A 22,253-nucleotide genomic window follows, 5' to 3' on the forward strand; every position below is an offset into this window, starting at 1 on the left:
TGTGAACAGATGGATCAACAAGAAGATAATGCATTATAAAAAGTTAAACAGTTGAGGCATACATTACATTTATATTGTTATTTAATTAATGTAGGCTAATAATTGATTAATTATAATTGTTTAAGTTAATATATAATAATTGATACAACTCATCCATTTTCTTAAATTATATACTTTTTTTTTTTGTGAAAACCTGTAAGTCATGCATTTTACAGTCATTTTACAGTTTAATATGTTACCATAGCCATTGCCCTAATATGCTTATATGATATTTTATTTGAAAAATGTCTTAAGTCTTACATTTGAGCTTAAAAATCTTAAAAATACTGAGATTAAGATGATTTAAGGGAGCTGTTTTGGTCCCTTAAATTTATCAAGGTGAAATAGCCTCTGGCTTGCTCAGTTGGGGACACTTCATTTCTAGCGATTATCGCCGATTTGATTGCACAGATACTATTTAAACTAAACTGAGCTAGACAATGACATCTCTGAATTCAATAATGAAATGCCTTTAACTGAAAATTGAAAATTGAGTGTTTAATCTTATCATTATACATTACTGACACTCTATCCTCCAATTTGATACTGTTAAGTGCTTTGACACAATCTGTATTGTAAAAGCGCTATATAAATAAAGGTGACTTGACTTGACTTGACTAAGGACTTTGTAGCAACGCTTAAGGGAACACTTAGATAATTCAGGGGAATACTTCATGACAGCCTTAAGTTTCCTTTAAGTTGACTCTTAAGATTTTTCTTGCAACCCAAGTTTCACTAAGGGTTCCCTTAACCTTATAACTAAGGGATTTCTTAGCTTAAGGGCTTTCATGCAACCGGGCCCTGATCATTTGTCATGTATTATGATGTAGGCTACTATAGATGTATTACAGTGCAAGTCTGAATGTCTACAAATAATGGACATATTGCCTGTATGAAGGGTGTCACGAATCTGGTTCATGGTCTTCCGTCCACTCGCCCTTGGAGGTCGCCCTTCCATCATATTGACTCTCACACCACACTGACTGTTGCACATCACACTGGACTGCATTTCCCATCATCCATTGCACTGATCACACAGCTGTCACCAATCACACGCTCACCTGAGAGCTGTTACACACACTATATAACACCCACTCAGATCCTGCTCAGATTGCCGAGTATTGTCTAGCGCTTAGCACTCTCCTAGTGTTAGCTACTTTACCAAGCCATCCCATGTTTATTTTCTGTTTAGTCTCTAGTATTGTTATGCGTTTAGCGCTCTCCAAGTGATAGCTGCTTTACGGAGCCATTTCCCTGTCTTAGTTTCTAGTTCTAGTCTTAGTCTAGTCTCATTGTGTTTCCTGATTTCCCAGTTCCTGATTCTTGCCCACGTATTTTGGATTAACCCTTTGCTTGCTGTTTCGGACTGTGTTTGCTCCTTGCCTGGACTTTTGCTCACGTTTACGGATTACCCCTTTTGTCTAGCCCTCCGGATCACGTTTACTGTTGTTCGACCATGACTGTGTTTTCACCATGTTTCATAATAAAAGCTTGCACATGGATCCACACGTCTGACGTCTCATCTGCCCTGTTACAAAGGGAATGAAGAGTTGTGCTCCATGAAGTAGAATAATCAGAAATGTTTAATGAGCAGCAAATCAGCATATTAGAATGATTTCTGAAGGATCGTGTGACACTGAAGACTGGAGTAATGATGCTGGAAATTCAGCTTTGATCACAGAAATCAATTACAGTTTAACACTCACGTAGAAAAGTTTTTAAATTCTAATGTTTCACAAAATCGCAGTATCTATAAAATACAGTAGTACAGCAGATCTACAGAGAATGAGTCTTCTTTTAACAATGTGAATGTCAAATATATTGTAGCAGGAACTGCAGTTCTATAGTCATCCTTTCCAAGTATACAGGGTTAGGATTGAGTTTAGGAAATGACGCGTTTAAAGCCTAAATTAAAAGAATAACTAAAATGTGTAATTAATATGTATAACTAAAATTGTTGTAAAATGTTGTGTGCCATGACACAAAGACAACCTCTTCAACTAAACTAGTGATTTTACAATACAGGTATTAACTAAAAAAAATAGGAAGCTTTTCAATTTATGGATGAGTTGAGCTGGACTGATTCATTTGAGAAACTGAGTGACGTCTTCTATTTGCCACTCTAGGGCTTTTCACACTTGAAATTGTTAACCCTGGGTCCTCGTAAACCCCGGATGAGCGGAATCCTGGGTTATCTGTAATCACGTTTCACACTGCGCATACTATGCCTGGGGTTAACTGTTAACCCTGGGTATTCATTAACAGACGTTTCACACTGTACATTCCTAAACCCCGGTTAACATTCTTATTTGCATATTTGCAGTGTCACTGTCTCTGATTGGATGAACAGCAGGCAACCTGTTTACACGGCTTTTCCCACGTCTTGCCAATTATTAAAAACGTCTCCGCTTATGTCTTTAGATCAGCGAAGATTGAGGAACAGCTGATCAGCTGTACAGACAGGGATAGTCATTTTTAAATAAATTTTGTAGCAGCTACTGCAAGCGATTTAGTGCCGGAAATCCATTTATCCTTTGCTGAAACTACCCAATTCATTTCCAGCTGCACACCCTCAGAAACACATACTGTATATATAAGCAAATCAGCATATTAGAATGATTTCTGAAGGATTGTGTGACAATGAAGACTGGAGTAATGATGCTGAAATATTCAGCTTAGGTCACAATAAATACCATTTTAACATATATTTACATAGCAAACAGCTATTTGAAATTGTAAAAATATTTCACAAATATTACTGCTTTTGCTGGAGTTTGGATCAAATACGTGCATACTTGCTGAGCAGTAGAGACTTATTTAAAAAACATTTAAAAATCGTACTAATCTAAAACTTTTGAACAATAATATATTTAACGTAAATAGTTTCATATAATATTTTTATTATCAAGTACTTAAAATTGAATTGAAATTAGAGAGTGAGACAAGAGGACAGGATGAGACAAATCAGAGAGTAAGAAAAGGGAGAACAAGAGAAAGGTATGAGAGAAGATGAAGAATATGAAGAGAGAAAAGAGACATTTATACTTTCTTCTTCTCTCCTGCTCTCTTCTCTCCTCACCTTCTTTAAATAAAGTCACTTAATGCTTTTTGTTACTTGTGTTTATTTGTTTGGTATGGACTGATTGTTTGTTGACCCGTGTCCTACTTGTGAAAATCGTTGAGCGCATTGCTATAATCCAGCAGACTGATGTTTATGGTGATTTTGCGCTCCACTCGACGCTTGTGTCAACACACGGATGGTTCTGCATCTGGTGCATCTCTGACGTGCAGCTGGATTCTGATCGAGAGCTGCAGTGACGGAGCGAGCTCATCAGTGCTGGATAACACACCAGCTTCGCACCAGTATCCACTTCACTGCTATTAACTGCTGGAATAAAAGAAGACATGAATCAGACCGCTGGAGTGTCCAACCATTGCCAGAGGCGCTCATCCATCGATGTGAAGGTGAGGAAGAGTTCTACATATATATGCAAAAGAAATAATCAAGGCTGTTTCTGATTGTGTGTTTCTGTGTGATTGCGGAGGAGCTTCTTTGAAACTTTTTGGTAACAGCCTTACTGCTTACCCACCTTGTCAATGAAAGTTTTTCTCTAAAAGGATTATAGACAGATATACTGCGTAATGTCAGTTTTGTAAACTGCCGGGCAAACCTTGAACTCATTCTCTAATTTAAAAGAGCAGAACACTTAACAAACATATATGATCATTGTCTCTGCATGTAGGGCTAGTTTGCCACCATGGTTAGTAAGATAAGCACAAAATAAAATAGCTCATGTTAGGTTAAAGTGCTTTGCAGATTAAAGATTTAACTGGATGAAGGTCAGGCCGATCCCAAGGGAGACGTCAGAGGACTTTCATTCAATCATTAATGAGACTCACTCAAACTTACTGAGTGCATCTAAATGTAGAGCATGAAGGAACCTGTGACGTTTGCATGTTTATACTGGTTTTTGTTGTTGCTGCTGTTGATCAAGAAAAATACACATTTTACTAAAAAAAATATGTTGTATGTCACTGGAGTTACTTTGAAATCTAAAGTGTTTCAACTATTTCTTATCTGCATTAACAAAGGGCTTAGAAGAGCAGATCATATAGATCATGCTTTTAAAAGTTATTGTCATTTACGTTAAATCGCCTTCAGCTTTATGCTAAAGATTATAAGTGTATCTGTGTGTATCTCGTCTGAGTTAAACTCACTCTAACTTTAATCTCCTGCTGATCACTAACAGCACGTTAAGCCTTAATGCCAGTGAAACAAATGACAAAATGAAATCAGTAAACAAATCTATTTGTATTGTGATTGAAATTGTGCTGAAGAAATGCATACGGTATTTAAACTCTGTGTCTGTCCAACAGAACTCAAAGGAAAAGCACAGAATTTACTTGTCTAGCCAAAATGCTGTATTGTTAATGGGTGAATTTATTTCAAAGAAGTTATATAACGGAACAAATGATGGCATAATGCCCAGAACTCATAATCAAATGTCTTAACATGGTCTTAATGCCTTAAATCCTAAAAAAAAAAAAAACAAATGGATTTGGTTTTTGAGTTTGTCTGCTTCCGGATAATGCTGATTTCATAGGCAGTGCAGCTTTGTTTCATAAACTAAATTTGTGTTGGTTTATCAGATGTGTTAATTCAAAGTCTGACTCATTCTGTCAGAATCAAGACACAGACAAAACTGAGCTGCACAGGGTTGCGGTTCTGAGAAATAAATAGTGTTCAGTATGAAATTAAAAATAGAACAAAGTCAATCAGATTCAGTCTAAACACAAACACACATTACACTGATGCTTTCAAGTGAAAAGTTCTCAGTTTATAATATAATAAATAATAAATAAATAAATAAAATAATAAATCTGGAGCAGCTTTTATTTGATAAGCTTGCCATGAAGATTGCAGGTACAGAGGTGCTTCTTTCATTTAAAAACGGGCTGAAACACAGATCTGAAGACACCAGCACATACAGCAAATACAGGACGCTTAGAAGAACAAAAATTGACAGACAGTGACTGTGTCTAAAACACACATCAAAACATACAACAAACTCCAGACATGCTTGCTTCAAAAGATGATGAATGTACCATTAAAGTAGCACAATGAACTACAATAATCATAATGTCCGAAGTGCATCATTCATTTGACATCAAATCAGTGACCACATTTTCAAATTAATGTTGGAATTATGAATATTCCTATATACATATAACCAGCATGATTTCAACAGACTAAGTCAATCAAATTAATCTCTATTCTCTTTTAGAGATTCTTCTAATTTAGTATTTAATTTATAATTCCATTACAGTGGATCTTCTGTACGGTGATCGGGAGGGGACATCGGTTCACTTAATTTTGTCGTGACCACAACATATTAACTAGTGGGAATGTGATAATATGTCGTGGCCACGAGATCATTTTGTCGAGGTAACACTATCCTTATCGTGGCCATGTGATGCTATGTTGAGGGAACAACATCCATTTCTTGTGGCCATGACTTCCTATGTTGAGGGAACGACATTTTTTTCGTGACCATGATTTTAATGCATAAACAAACCTGCGTGACCATAGCAACCCGGGATCATCAGAGAGGGATAAAACATTTTTATTAACATTAAACATTTAATTTAATATTTGTATATTATTATTATTATTATTATGGCTGTTATTATGGCTATTATTATTATAGGAACTTGTTAGGGCTATATTTTTATATTTATTGTTATATATTTCCCCTTTCAATTCGTGTATCGCTTTACACTGCGAACCGTACAGTATGATAGCCAAAGCCTATGGTTAGCTAATATAATAATTTAATAATTTGTATAATAATGAATATAATAATTCCTTAATTCAAAATAAAATATTAATAAATCCCTCTCTGATAATCCCGGGTTGCTATGATCATGCAGGTTTGTTTACACATTAAACTCATGGCCACGAGAAATGGATGTTGTTCCCTCAACATAGCATCTCGTGGCCACGACATAATGGTCTCAAGGCCACGACATATTACGTTCCCACGAGTTAATATGTCCCCTCCCGGTCTCTACTTCTAAATAAACTGTTAACACAACAAATAATTTGGATTAACACAGCTACACATCAGCCAATTTAATCAGATTATGGAATATTGGAAAATAATGCAATATTGGCTTAATCTGGTTATCAGCTTTATATCAGGTTTATATATGTATATGGAGCTAACAAGAAGCAAATGACCAAATTTTTATTAAAATTGCAATGTCCTTCTGCAAGTAAACAGGGTCAGTGTGTCTAAAACAATCTAAGGTCACCAAGACATTCTTGTGGCGAGTGGGGCGGGGCCGAGAGCCGTGGGAACGGAGCGAGGCCGGTGGAGTTAATGATAATGAGCGACACCTGCACCACTCGCCGGTCTCGAGTCCCACGGAGGAGCTCCGGAAGGATAAAAGGAGGAGTGACGACAGTGGAAGACGAGAGAGGACCAGGCCTGGACTTTTATTTTGTATTTTATGTGCGGCAGTCGTCCGTGAGGGGCTGCCGCTTTACTTTGATGTTTGTTTATTTTATTAAAACTTTGTTTGAACGTTCGCCGGTTCCCGCCTCCTTCTTCCCGATCTACGAACTGTGTTACAATTCTGTTCAAAGATGAATGTAAATGTAAATGTAAATCAATCTCTCTCTCTCTCTCTCTGTAGGATGTGGGAAGTGTTTCCACTGAGATGAACTGGAAGGGAGTGGGAATCTCACTTCTGGTCATTGCGTTTGTGCTGTCGCTGATCGGATTGTCCATCTTTCTGCTGTCTAAAGGTCTGTGTGTTTCCACTTTCAGTAAACATTCATTCACAGAGCAGAATAGAAGTCTGTCACCTGACCGAGCCCCCAGAATGTCTGGTTTTAAGTCAGCTTTGGGTAACTTTGTGTCACATTACACTTCCATATATCACTTCGCCAAATTATTTCAGTCACTTTTACAGTTATTAAGATTTTTACAGCCTACAACAGTAAAAGATCCAAAACCCACAAATATACTGACCAAGCAAAATATATATAAAAAACTTAAATAAAATGACATTTGCGAAGAGAGTGAGCAAGTTCAGACTCAGTACTGGTCAGGTCAAACAGTCACAGGTTAGTCCATGCAGATCTTTAACATGGAGCTCAATGATGTCTTAAGAAGCATGAGAGGCACTTCTTCATGTGGCATTTGTAACTTTCACACTGAACATGCTCATGTAAGTGTATATGTGTGTGTGTGTGTGTGTGGGTGTGCATGTGTTTTTGTGACAAATGAGGACATTTGTATAATGACAAGGGTATGACAGGTATTACAAGGAGAAGGTGACTTTTCAGGACATTACCCCATGTTCCCACTTTTCAAAACGCTTATAAATCACACAGAATGGAGTGTATTGAAAATCTGAAATAGCACAAAGTTTCCTGTAAGGGGTAGGGTTAGATGTAGGATTGGTGTAGCGCAAAAGCACATACAGTTTGTACAGTATAAAAACCATTACGCCTATGGGATGTCCCCACTTTTCACAAAAACAAACGTGTGTGTGTGTGTGTGTGTGTGTGTGTGTGTCTGTGTGTTAACCGTCTCAGGTGATGCTCACCACATTCTGAGATCCTGTCTGACCCTGGATGACCTTTTCTCCAGTGAGCTGCAGGATCATGATCTTGAAGCTCAGTGGGTTTCTGGTGAGAAAGATCACACTCACAACCTCCCTGAGTCTCAATCTCTGTTCACATTCTGCAGCAGCTGTGTCTGTTGGACAACACAAGACCTGTCAGACAGACACACATGGCAGTAAACACATATGCAGAATCTATCAAACAATCCTAACCCTTGAATCGGAACAATGTTGTGACGCTGCTGTTTAGAGCATGTGCTGGATATTTGTGTGAATATGTTTCAGCTCAACGACTCGTCTACAAGGACAGAGACGGAGATCTAAAGATTCTGAACATGGAGACCAATCAGGAGGAGGTTTTAATGAAAAACACCACATTTGTGAGTGATGTTATACAAACGAGACAAGTATTTCAAATGGGAAAACTGCACTTAACTTTTAAAACAGATGCAAAAGCTGAAAAAATATTTCTTATGCCACAAACATGAAACACGGAAGCCTACTGTGGACTATATGATCCTAAAAAGACACATAACACATTACAACTTGCTCTTTTATTTTGAACTATAGAAAGTTTAAATATAAAACTCACAATTAATAGTCACACACTGCAACATTTCAGCATGATCATGTTTATTGTTGAGGGATAACCGTTTGTTGTCATTTGTTTCATCTGTCACACAGGCAGAGTTCAAGGCCTCCAAGTTTGCTGTGTCACCAGATCTCAACTACGTCTTACTGGCGTATGATGTCAGAGAGGTCAGAGGTCAAGTACATACAGTCATGGCCAAAAATATCGGCACCCTTGGTAAATATGATCAAAGACGGCTATGAAAATTAATCTGCATTGTTAATCATTTTGATCTTTTATTTTAAAAATTCACAAAAATCTAACCTTCCATTGGATAATAAGAATTTAAAATGGGAGGGAAATATCATTATGAAATAAATGTTTTTCTCAAATACACGTTGGACACAATTATTGGCACTCCTGGAAATTCTTGTGTACAATATCTCTGAAGTATATTCCCATTCATATTCACAATTTTGAGCACTCCAGGGTGATTATGAACATGAAATTATCCAGCCATGGCTTCCTGTTTCACAGAAATATAAATAGGACGGAAAACAAAGCCCAAATTCCCTTAATCATCATCACAATGAGAAAAACCAAAGAATATAGTTCTGATGTGCAGCAAAAGATAATTGAGCTTCACAAATTAGTGAAGTGGCTTTAAGAAAAGAGCTAGAGCAGTGAAAATTCCCATTTCCACCATCAGGGCAATAATTAAGAATTTCCAATCAACATAAAAAGTTACGAAACTGCCTGGAAGAGGACATGTGTCGTCCTAATGCACAGTGAGAAGGAGAGTTTGAGTGGCTAAAGACTCTTCAAGGACCACAGCTGGAGAATTGCAGAAAATAGTTGAGTCTCGGGGTCAGAAAACCTTAAAAAAAAAATTGTCAAACAGCACATACATCACCACATGTTGTTTGGGAGGGTTTCAAGAAAAATTCTCCTAGCTCATCCAAAAACAAAATCCAGCATATTCAGTTATCAGACACGACTGGAACTTCAAATGGGACTGGCTTCTATGGTCAGATGAAACAAAAAAATGAACACAGGGATAAAAAGTACCCCATGTGTACAATGAAATATACTGCTGTATTTTTGATGTTGATGAGGTCCTGGACATCTTGTTTAGACGCATGGCATCATGGATACTATCAAATACCAACAGATAAAAAAAATCAATAAGTGACTGACTATCAATAAGTGACTGTTAGAAATCTTAAAATGGGCCATGTTTGGATCTTCCAACCGTACAATAATCCAAACACAAACCTCAAAAACAACACAAAAATGGGTCATTGAGCACAAAACCAAGCTTCTGCTATGGCCATTCCAGTCCTCTGACCTGAACCCTGTAGAAAATGAGTGGTGAACTGAAGAGAAGAAGCACCAACATGGAGCTGGGAATCTAAAGGGTCTGGAGTGATTCTGGATGAAGGAATGGTCTCTGATCTCTTGTCAGGTGTTCTCTAACCTCATCAGGCATTATAGGAGAAAATTTAGAGCTGTTAAACTGGCAAATGGAGGTTTCAAAAAGTATTGAATAAAAGAGTGTTGTTAATTGTGGCCAATGTGTATTAGAGAAAAACATTTATTTCATAATGATATTTCCCCCCATTTTAAATTCTTATTATCCAATGAAAGGTTAGATTTGTGTGAATTTTTTTAATAAAAGATCAAAAGGATTAACAATGCAAATTAATTTTCACAGCCTTCTTTAATCATATTTATCAAGGGTGCTGATTGTCAGACTTTGTATCTGTGTCTTGTTTCCCCTCCTCTCGTACCCTTATTTGATGTTCCTGTTCCTGTCCTTGTTTGATGTCATCATTAGTTGATTAGTCCCCAGCCGTTTGTCTTTAATTATCTAGTTTTCCCCAGTGTTTATAAGTCCTGTGTTTACCTGCCTCAATGTTCACTCTTAAATGTCATTCTGTTTGTCTACCCCCCGAGTTCCATGTTCCTGGTGTGGTGTTCAATAAAAGGATTATTGAATTCTGTCCTCGTCTCCTCGCTCCTTGCCCAAGCCGAAGTGTGGCACCGATATTTTTGGCCATGACTGTGTGTATGTATATATATATATATATATATATATATATATATATATACAGTGGGGCAAAAAAGTATTTAGTCAGCCACCAATTGTGCAAGTTCTCCCACTTAAAAAGATGATAGAGGCCTGTAATTTCCATCATAGGTATACCTCAACTATGAGAGACAAAATGAGGGAAAAAATCCCAGAAAATCACATTGTAGGATATTTAAAGAATTTATTTGCAAATTATGGTGGAGAATAAGTATTTGGTCAATAACAAAATTTCATCTCAATACTTTGTTATATACCCTTTGTTGGCAATGACAGAGGTCAAATGTTTTCTGTAAGTCTTCACACACTGTTGCTGGTATTTTGGCCCATTCCTTCATGCAGATCTCCTCTAGAGCAGCAATGTTTTGGGGCTGTCGCTGGGCAACACGGACTTTCAACTTTTCGATGGGGTTGAGATCTGGAGACTGGCTAGGCCACTCCAGGACCTTGAAATGCTTCTTACGAAGCCACTTCTTCGTTGCCCGGGCGGTGTGTTTGGGATCAAACATGCATGAATTCACATTTCTGCATTTGACGTTGAGAGCATTGGTCGCAATTTAGATATGCTTTTGAGATGAAAAAATGCAGTTTTACAGATGCTAGAAACATGGCTTTCAAATGAAAGATTGCTATCAAACAGCACACCTAGGTTCCTGGCTGATGAAGAAGAATTGACAGAGCAGCCGTCAAGTGTTAGATAATGTTCTAAGTTATTACATGTGGGGTTTTTAGATCCGATAATTAACACCTCTGTTTTTTCAGAATTTAGCAGTAAAAAATTACTCGGCATCCAGTTTTTTATATCGACTATGCATTCCGTTAGTTTCTCAATTTGGTGTGTTTCACCAGGCCTTGAAGAAATATAGAGCTGAGTATCATCAGCATAACAGTGAAATCTAACACCATGTCTCCTGATAATATCTCCCAAGGGTAACATGTAAAGCGTGAAAAGTAACGGCCCTAGTACTGAGCCTTGAGGTACTCCATACTGCACTTGTGATCGATATTATACCTCTTCATTCACTGCTACGAACTGATGGCGGTCAGATAAGTACGATTTGAACCATGCTAAGGCGCTTCCACTAATGCCAACAAAGTTTTCTAGTCTATTCAAAAGAATGTTGTGGTCGATAGTGTCGAACGCAGCGCTAAGATCCAGTAGAACTAATAAAGAGATACAACCACGATCAGATGATAGAAGCAGGTCATTTGTAACTCTAATGAGAGCAGTCTCAGTACTATGATACGATCTAAATCCTGACTGGAATTCCTCACAGATATCATTTTTCTAAGAAGGAATATAATTGTGAGGATACTACCTTTCTAGTATCTTTGACAGAAAAGGGAGATTTGAGATCGGTCTGTAATTAACTAGATCTTTGGGGTCAAGTTGTGGTTTTTTAATGAGAGGCTTAATAACAGCCAATTTGAAGGTTTTGGGGACATATCCTAATGACAATGATGAATTAATAATAGCCAAAAGAGGATCTATGACTTCTAGAAGCAGCTCTTTTAGTAGTTTAGATGGAATCGGGTCTAACATACATGTTGTTGGTTTAGATGATTTAACAAGTTTATACAATTCTTCCTCTCCCACAGTAGAGAATGAATGTAATTGTTCCTCAAGGGATCTATAGTGCGCTATCTGATGCGATACTGTAGCTGACGGCTGCAAGGATACAATTTTATCTCTGATAGTATCGATCTTGGAAGTGAAGTAGTTCATAAAGTCATTACTGCTATGCTCTTGGGAAATGCCAACACCTGTTGATGCTTGATTTTTCGTTAATTTAGTTACTGTATTGAATAAATACAGAGGGTTATGTTTGTTTTCTTCTAGAAGAGACAAAAAGTAATCAGATCTAGCAGTTTTTAATGCTTTTCTATAGGATAGGGTACTTTCCCGCCAAGCTAAACGAAATACCTCTAATTTAGTTTTCCTCCAGCTGCGCTCCATTTTCCGGGCTGCTCTCTTTGGGGCGCGAGTGTGCTCATTATACCACGGTGTTGGACTCTTATCCTTAATCTTCCTTAAGCGTAAAGGAGCAACCGCATCGAAAGTGCTAGAAAAGAGAGAGTCCATAGTTTCAGTTACATCATCAAGTTGTTCTGAGCTATTGGATATGCTGAGGAACTGAGATAAGTCAGGAAGATTATTTATAAAGCAGTCTTTTGTGGTAGAAGTGATGGTTCTACCATATTTGTAACAAGGATTTGGCTTTACAGCTTTAGCTATATGGAATATACAGGAGACTAGATAATGATCTGAGATATCATCGCTCTGCTGCCAAATTTCAATGCCACTGACATCAATTCCATGTGATAGTATTAAATCTAGAGTATGATTTCGACAATGAGTAGGTCCTGAAACGTGTTGTTTAACACCAATTGAGTTTAGAATGTCTATAAATGCTGATCCCAACGAATCTCTTTCATTATCAACATGGATATTAAAATCACCAACGATTAGGACTTTATCTGCAGTCAGCACTAACTCCGATAGAAGATCAGAAAATTCTTTAATAAAGTCTGTATGGTGCCCTGGTGGCCTGTATATAGTAGCCAGTACAAACATCACAGGGGATTTATCATTAACACTTGTTTCTTTGGATAACGTTATATGAAGCACCATTACTTCGAACGAATTATACTTGAAACCCGACCTCTGAGAGATACTGAAAATATTGCTATAAATTGTAGCAACACCTCCCCCTTTACCTTTTGGACGCGGTTCATGTTTGTAACAGTAATCTTGGGGTGTAGACTCGTTTAAAGTAATGTAATCATCTTGTTTTAGCCAGGTTTCTGTCAGACAAAGCACATCTAGTTTATAGTCAGTGAACATATCATTTACAAAAAGTGCTTTTGAAGAAAGGGATCTAATATTCAATAAGCCAAGCTTTATCATGTGTTTATCTGTATTATATCGGTTTTTTATTTGTTGAACATCAATTCAATTGTTACTATTACTTTGGTTTGGATGTTTTCTGTATTTTCTGACACAGTCACTATAGAGTGATATCTAGGTGAAAAAGTTTCTATGTGCTGAGAGTTAACTGACTTCTGTGACGTGAGGCGGCTAGCAGACGATCGGTTTAGCCAGTCTGTCTGCTTCCTGACCTGGGCTCCAGTTAGTCAAGTACGAACTCTAAGACTATGTGCCATATTTCTAGAGAGAAGAGCGGCACCACCCCAGGAGGGATGAACACCATTTCTTTTCAACAGGTCAGGTCTGCCCCAAAAATTATTCCAATTGTCTTTAAAGCCTATGTTATTTTGCAAGCACCACTTAGACATCCAGCCATTAAGTGACGACAGTCTGCTATGAATCTCATCACCCCGGTAAGCAGGGAGGGGACCAGAGCATATTACAGTATCTGACATCGTACTTGCAAGTTCACACACCTCTTTAACATTATTTTTAGTGATCTCCTACTGGCGAAGTCGAACATCATTAGCGCTGACGTGGATAGCAATCTTACTGAATTTACGTTTAGCATTAGTCAGCACTTTTAAATTTGCCAAGATGTCAGGCGCTCTGGCTCCTGGTAAACAATGGACTATGGTGGCTGGTGTCTCTATTTTCACGTTCCGTACAATAGAATCGCCAATAACTAGAGCACTTTCATCAGGTTTCTCAGTGGGTGCATCACTGAGTGGGGAGAACCTGTTTGATGTTTTGATCGGAACGGAAGAGTGGTGTTTTGACCCGCGACTAGGCTGCCTCACTGTCATCCAGTTGCCCTGCTGCAGGGGCTCAACCGAAACCGAACAATGTACAGGACTCCCTGAGCTAGTCGCATCCAAAGCAGTATCTACAGCCCTCACATTCTTACTATCCTCAACTAAAGTTTGGATGCGTGTCTCTAGTTCTAAAACCTTCTCTGTCAGCCTAACTATTTCCCTGCATTTATCACATGTGAATCCCTCGCTGCTGACAGAGACAGATAAGCTATACATGTGGCAAACAGTGCAAACAACAATAGCAGGAGAACAAGCCATTACTCACCGTGACTGATTAATGATACCAACTTAACTTACCACTCACCACTGTTGTTTGATGAGCTCGCGAAAAACGGCGCGAGGAAAAAATAAAAAAATAATAGGCGCGAATAGAAATGCAAATGGAACCGTGAGTGACAAGCTAACGGGCTAACAAGCTGCACTCGCGGTTTTTAAAGGCGAACGATCAAATTAGTTAGATTAGTTTGAAAGATAACACCAGAAATATGGTGGGAATTAAGTTATATATTATCACTTTAGACAAAAGGGAGTGAAAGTAAGGTAGAGATTCAATAAAAAGTGAAGGTACACGGAGCTACAAACACAAACTTCTCAGCAGCCATGTCTGTGAGAGCCAGAAATCTTGCTTGTTTGTAGGTGACCAAATACTTATTTTACTGAGGAATTTACCAATTAATTCTTTAAAAATCCTACAATGTGATTTTCTGGATTTTTCTTTTCTCATTTTGTCTCTCATAGTTGAGGTATAACTATGATGAAAATTACAGGCCTCTCTCATCTTTTTAAGTGGGAGAACTTGCACAATTGGTGGCTGACTAAATACTTTTTTGCCCCACTGTATATATATGTATATGTATGTGTGTGTATGTGAATTTTAGTTATGTGTTGTGTTGTCATGAATGTTGTGTTGAGTATAGTGTTTCATTTGGTCTAAATAATTCTGGATTTAGTTTCGCTTGTGTCGTTTTTAGGTGTATCGATACTCCTACCTGGCATCTTACTTGATCTACAACATACAAACACGGTATTACAAATACAGACAGGTACTATGCATAGGAGGACTGTTATTTATGTGAATGTTATGTGATGAAGGTGCATTTCTCTTTCTTTGTGTGTGTGTTTGTGTGTGTGTTACTGCAGGGAAGTGCACGAACTGAATCCTCCGGAGGTCTCTGATTGTGTTCTACAGTTTGCATCATGGGGAAATCATGGTCAACAGCTGGTGAGTAAAAGAAACGGTGCTTCTCAGTTTTTATTTGCACATCCTCATTTCCTTTCCTCATGTCTGAGCTGCACCAGGATATGAGGGAAGGATACAAGGAAAGAAAATGAGGATGGAGGAATCAAAGAAAAGCATTTTTGTAAATTAGAATATTCTGACCTTATGTTGGTAAAGTGTTTACTATTGTTTTTTTTTTTTGCATTATCGACACACTATTTTCCTGTTTAATACTATAAAGCTCCTTTAACACAATCTGTATTGTAAAAAGCGCTATAAATATGATTACATTTATTTATTTAAAGCATTCATAATAAATATAAAAAAGCAGGATGTCCTGTTGAAATATGTGAGATGTATGGTTTATTTAAACTGCAAAGGTAAATTGTGACAGATGCAAAGGGGGAGGAGAATTTATAGGTGCGTCAGGTTTTTCGGCAAGAAAGACGTCCGCATAGGATTCACCTGTGTATCCTCACTTATTGCTCCTCTGGAAGCTTCCTTACTCCTCGTTCCTCGACTCCTCACAGCACAATTAGAGAATTGAGATGTCCTTAAGCTAACTTTGATCAGTTTCTGGATCTCAGGCTGGAGGAGCGAGGAAACAAGAAAGCATCAATTTGAGTATTCACATCACAACACAGCAATACATTACAAATCAACGCAACCAGAGCTTCATTTCTGTCAGATCCTGCAGAAACAGGATCCAGGACCTCTCGATTTTTGACTGTGTGCCACCGGACACTTGTTTGTGCAGATTCAGTGTCTCTCGTTAGAAGAGGCATTATGGGCACTTCTGACGAGAGTTAAACAGACGCCATTAAACAGAATATCAGTTGTGATGACAGAAAGGCATAAGTGGAGCGTGAGTAAGGCTTAGCCATCGCCTGGCCATGGGTCAGAAATTAAAGGGCCTTGGGGACAAAAAAATACCCTCGCACAATTAAACTAAATCTATTACAGATCTGGCATAAAATAAAAATTCAATGAAAAATGTCAATAGCAGCATTAAATTTAGTCTGTTATCTGCTCATATTCCATCATTATAACCAATCACACATGATTCTGTTGTGCGTATGAATGCAATGGCCATTCAGAGGCTTTTATATGAGTCATTGCTGGAACACCAGAGTTTTGTTCAGTGCACACAAATTCTCTCATCATAAATAACAAAGAGCAGATGAACGTATGATATAGCCCAAAATAATTTGCCACAATATTTCTATATTGCAAATTATTTGAAATCTGTTACACTACAACCCCATAGAAACGTGCTGTTCACCTGTTAGGCTTATCCTCTATTAAACCAGCAAGAAACCCAAGGTCAAGCAGCCTTCCCTAGTGAAAAAAAAAAAAGAAAAAATACTAAAATGCACTTGAAATACATTTATTTTGTGTTGAGTATACTACAAATACATTTACATATTTATGTACTTAATAAAAATACCCTGCAATTGTACTTTTGGTATACTTGTAACAAGCAATCCACTGAACAGCAAGTTATAAGAACCCATGTGCAGTTTAATAAACAGTGTTAAATCCAAACTCCAAACAAACGAAGACTTCGCTTGACATAAACTTGACCAGAAACAGATTTAACTTGAATAGAGTTGACTTGGCATGAACAGAAACACAACTCACCAACAGCAGGTTACACATATAATACTCGACAAGAGACATAAGGTGTGTTCGACTGCGCATTCGGCGCTGCGCAGGATGATCAGTGTCTGACATCAAAGTACCGCGAGAGCGACAAGAGAGCAGATGGATCCTTCAGCTTTCGAATCGCTCTCGCAGTACTTTGATGTCATACACTGATTATTCTGCACCAGAGGTGTAAAATTCTTGAGTAATTTTACTTGATTACATTACTTAAGTATTATTTTGGGGGATTTGTACTTTATTCAAGTACAATTTAAACTGGTTATTTGTACTTTTACTTTATTACGTTTCTAGAGAAAAAAAAACAGTACTTTTTAACTCCTTACAATTTGATTTCATCTTAAAAAGTACATTACATTTTTATTTTATCTTATTCACAATAAATATGGTAAATGGAAGTTTAAATGTGCGTACTTGGCGTGAGAACCAATGATCATTGTTTTCACGCATCAAGCACACACATTTCTACTTCAGTTGTGACTTTCATCAGATAAATGTCAGGCTTCAAAAGTTCACCATCAAATTTGAGGAAGCATATTGAGGTAGTAAAGTTGTGCCCCCGCAAAAAAGTTTATTCATTATTCTTTCTGTTTTGATAGAGCCATTAGCTGTGTAATATATTGGTTGAATGCATAAGATTGAGTGCAAATAAATCAGTGATGAGAATTTAAATACAATTAATATTTTTGTGAATGATTGTTTTTTGTTTTTTTAATTAAATGTTACAAATCTCCAAAAAAAAAAAAAGTGTTTAAATGAACATTGTATGTTAAATAAATTGTAATTTATGTTTAGGGATGTTCTTACCAGGTAGTGGATAAGTTGTATTTATAATATGTCATTATATGACACATTGAGTAGCAATTAGAACTGTCAATGAACAGTTTTAAATCTTAATAATTACATGATTTGCTCATTAATTAATCTAATTTTGTTACAAATAATTATTTATCAATATTTGCTGAGAAAAAGAAAAAAAAATCTAAATGTCCCAAATAAACAATTAAATGTTTAATTATCCTTTTAGACCAGAGGTGGGGAATGTGTTTCATTAAGGTTGGAGCTAAACTCTGCAGGGACACCGGCCCTCCAGGATCAACGCTCCCCATCCCTGTTATAGACAGTGATGTTGAATAGACAACACAAAAAAGTGGCCTTTCAAAACATTAATGTTGTATGTTTTAATTATATGACTCTCCTCATTAATTCAACACATTATTGTATTCTGTCTGCAGGGGCGGCTCTAGAAAATAATTTTTAGGGTGGCATGGGGTCTACGAGGGGTGGCAACACCAAAGCAAGCCCCATGCATAGTTTTGGGGAATTTATTGTCTGACATGCACAGTTGTGTTCACAAATATTGCCTTACCATTAAGTAATCATCTATATTGTTATAATAAATAAATAACATTTCAATATCCATCATGGCACCAAGTCAATACTATATAAAAAACTTCACCAGGTTATAAATGTTTCTGAGCTTGTATCATTAAAGAAGACATGTGGTTCTATTAATATTACATAGGGTACTTAGATGGTATAAATCATGTTTTAGTGCAAGTTTTAGAGTAACACTTTTGAATTTACATTAGAAAGAAATACAATAATATCAAAGCATTGAAACTGGATCAGTTTTCAAAACAATGTTTCATTTTCTGTCATTACCAAGGCAAGGCAAGTTTATTTATATAGCACATTTCATACACAATGGTAATTCAAAGTGCTTTACATAAAAGGAAGTGAAATAGTCATTAAAAATAATAAGAAATTAAAAATAATAAAAATCAACAATAAAAACAAAGTGATTTAAAAATTGATTTTTAAAAGAATGTAAAACATTTAAGAATAGAAAGTGATTATACATAGTGCAATCAGTTCGGACGTAGCACAGTGCTCATTCAACAAATGCACAACTAAACAGATGAGTTTTGAGTCTGGATTAAAAGTGGCTAATGTTTTAGCACATCTGATATCTTCTGGAAGCTGGTTCCAACTGCGGGCAGCATAATAGCTAAAAGCAGACTCCCCTTGTTTTGTGTGAACCCTTGGTATTTCTAACTGACTCGATCCTAATGATCTGGGTGGTCTGTTAGGTTTATATTCAGTGAGCATATCTCCAATGTATTTAGGTCCTAGGCCATTTAGAGACTTATAAACGAGTAAAAGTACTTTAAAATCAATCCTAAATGTAACTGGAAGCCAGTGTAAGGACCTGAGGACTGGTGTAATATGCTCAAATTTTCTGGTTCTAGTCAGAATCCTGGCAGCAGTGTTCTGGATGAGCTGCAGCTGTCTAATGGTCTTCTTTGGAAGGCCGGTTAGGAGACCATTAAAATAATTCACCCTGCTGGTGATAAAGGCATGAACCAGTTTCTCCAAGTCTTGACTGGAAACAAAACATCTAATTCTTGCAATGTTTTTGAGATGATAGTATGCTGATTTAGTTACTGCTTTGACATGACTACTAAAACTAAGGTCTGTCTCCAGAAACACCCCAAGATTTTTGACTTGGTTTTTAGTTGATTGACCCCTAGAGTCAAGGTATGCATTCACCTTGATAACTTCATCTTTGTTTCCAAATGCAATGACTTCAGTTTTCTCCTTATTTAACTGAAGAAAGTTCTGGGACATCCAACAGTTTATTTCATCAATGCATTGGCAGAGGGAATCAATGGGGCTGTAGTCATTTGGAGATAAGGCTAGGTAAATCTGCGTATCATCAGCATAGCTGTGATAGGCAATTTGGTTCTTTCTCATTATTTGACTTAGTGGGAGCATATACAAGCTAAACAAGAGCGGTGCAAGGATTGAGCCTTGTGGGACTCCGCATGTCATGGACGTCCACTTAGACTTATGCTCTCCTATACTCACATAATAACCTCTCCCTTCTAAGTATGACCTGAACCATTTGAGTACCATCCCAGAAAGCCCGATCCAGTTTTCCAGTCTCTCTAGAAGTATGTTATGATCAACAGTGTCAAACGCAGCACTAAGATCTAGTAGTACCAGAACTGATATTTTGCCTGAATCAGAATTGAAGCAAATATCATTTATTATCTTAATGAGTGCTGTCTCTGTGCTATGATGTGCTCGGAAACCAGATTGAAAATTGTCCAGGTATCCATTTAAGTTTAAGTAGTTGTTCAGCTGATTAAAACTACCTTTTCAATAATCTTACCTATGAACGGAAGATTTGATATTGGTCTATAGTTGTTCAACATTGTGTTATCAAGATTGCGCTTTTTCAGAAGGGGCTTAACAACTGCAGTTTTCAGGAGTTTGGAAAAGTCCCAGAAAGAAGTGAAGCGTTCACCACTTCTAAGAGATCTGCTTCCAAACAGTTAAGCACACTTTTGAAAAAGATGTGGGAAGTGTGTCAAGATAGCAGGTTGATGATTTACGGTGCTGTACTATTTCTTTCAAAATTTTGCAATCAATTGCTTCAAAACAGACATAGTCACTTCTTTTTGAAATTGCGGTCGAATCTGTGTGACCTCTGCAAAAGTAGATATGCCAATCTCCTTTCTGATATTATTGATCTTCTCAGAAAAGAAGGAAGCAAACTCATTGCATTTACTGTCGGAGAGCATTTCACTGGGAATCTGACTTGGGGGTTTGTCAGTCTCTCCACAGTAGCAAAAGAGTGCGAGAGTTGTTTAAGTTACTGTTTATAAGGTTTGGGAAGAAGGTCTGTCTAGCTGTGGCTAGTTCCACATTGAAAGCATGAAGGCTGTCTTTATAGATGCTATAGTGAATTTCAAGTTTTGTCTTCCGCCACATCCGCTCAGCTTTTCTGCATTGTCTTTTCATACTCGGAACTGCTGTTGATTTTCTCCATGGTGATTTTTGTCTGCCATTCTTCTTGCAGACCCTTGTCGGAGCAATATCATCAATAACATTCTTAACTTTTGAGTTAAAGAATCCAGGAGAAGATCAACAGAGTCTGCAGAAATGCTTGGTGTTAAAGATATAGCCTTCATAAATAGCGCACTAGTGTTCTCATTAATGCATCTCTTTCTGACAGAGACAGATCTAGATTCAGTGGTAACAGAGATCAATATATCAAAGAAAATACAGAAGTGATCAGATAGTGCTACATCCTTAACAACAATGGATGAAATGTTTAGACCTCTACTGATGAGTAAATCTAGAGTGTGTCCACGATTGTGTGTGGGTTCATGCACATGCTGGATCAGATCAAAAGTGTTTAAAACAGTAATCATTTATTTTGCAGTTTTGATTTCTGCATTATCTATGTGAATATTAAAATCCCCTGCAATAGTAAAACAGTCAAACTCTGACAAAATCATTGATAACAGTTCTGTGAACTCTTCAACAAAGGCTGGAGAGTATTTTGGAGGCCTGTAAATAATGATAAACAGAATGCGTGGAGCACCTTTCAGCACAATACCTAGGTATTCAAATGACAAATACTGACCAAATGACACTTGCTTGCATTGATAAACATCTTTAAATAGAGCAGCTACACCTCCACCTCTCCTAACAGTCCTGCAGACACTTGTAAAGTTAAAGTTAGGAGGGCCGTTTCATTAGGACTGTTGCACTGCAGCTGTCTTCAAGCCATGTTTCATTTAGAAACATAAAATCCAGGTTGTTTGTGGTTATAAAATCATTGATCAGAAATGATTTATTTTTTAGTGAGCGAATGTTTAAAAATGCTAACTTGATGGAATTACATTTTGTTTCTACAGCAATCTTAGATTGACGCATTACAGGCCGCAGATTAGAGGGGTCAGCCGTACGGCTTGAGAAGGCCTTAGACTTTCTATCACGTGATAAAACAGAAATATAGAAGGCTACAGGCACACTGGGTTCCCGCTTGTTCTGTGAACATTTGTGAGTGTTGCTGCTAATATAGCGGGGACCCGACACATATCACTGAGAGCTGTTATCAGTTGTTTTTGGTTCACCTACAGCTGATGGAGGAGGGTTTGGGCCCTGGCGTTGTGGCAGCGGTCGGAGAGCTCTCACAGGAGGAGGAGGGAGAGCTGGGCCTGCCGTCTTTGGTGGTTGTGGGGCCTGCCGTTTTTTAGTTGACATCTGGGGGCTTGCAGCGAACGAGTGGGAGAGTTTGGTCCCAGCATACACCAGTTCCTCCATTTTCTGTGAGAAGCTTAGAAGTGGAGATTCTGAAGAGAGGGACAGGGTGTCTGGCGAGTGGGGCTCTGGCTCTGGTGTTTCCGGTGGCTGTGATATGTTGTCCTGGCTTCCCTGGCTGTTTTCCAGATAGTCGTCCTTGGGTGCTGAGTCTTGGAGCTGATGTAGTACGTCAC

At 37.7% G+C, this 22,253-nt stretch overlaps 1 protein-coding gene across 4 annotated transcripts in view; it reads left to right on the forward strand.

Moving 5' to 3' along the window:
- The first annotated feature begins 3,281 nt into the window (after positions 1–3,281).
- The window catches only part of LOC131547456 (inactive dipeptidyl peptidase 10-like), a 46,134-nt gene continuing 27,162 nt past the window's right edge, over positions 3,282–22,253 (forward strand). For 3 of the 4 annotated variants that reach the window (XR_009272937.1, XM_058788029.1, XM_058788030.1), the window contains exons 1-7: positions 3,282–3,504; positions 6,739–6,850; positions 7,646–7,741; positions 7,960–8,054; positions 8,359–8,433; positions 15,050–15,102; positions 15,219–15,300. Coding sequence is in view for 3 of the 4 variants with exons in the window: in XM_058788029.1 (XP_058644012.1) it covers positions 3,445–3,504; positions 6,739–6,850; positions 7,646–7,741; positions 7,960–8,054; positions 8,359–8,433; positions 15,050–15,102; positions 15,219–15,300 (573 nt within the window). In the remaining variant the exon portion in view is untranslated. Of the gene's footprint in view, positions 3,505–6,738; positions 6,851–7,293; positions 7,382–7,645; positions 7,742–7,959; positions 8,055–8,358; positions 8,434–15,049; positions 15,103–15,218; positions 15,301–22,253 lie in introns of those variants that run through there. The other variant, XM_058788031.1, reaches the window with a different exon arrangement.

This window comes from Onychostoma macrolepis, chromosome 09, assembly GCF_012432095.1.
Source record: "Onychostoma macrolepis isolate SWU-2019 chromosome 09, ASM1243209v1, whole genome shotgun sequence".
Taxonomy (NCBI): domain Eukaryota; kingdom Metazoa; phylum Chordata; class Actinopteri; order Cypriniformes; family Cyprinidae; genus Onychostoma; species Onychostoma macrolepis.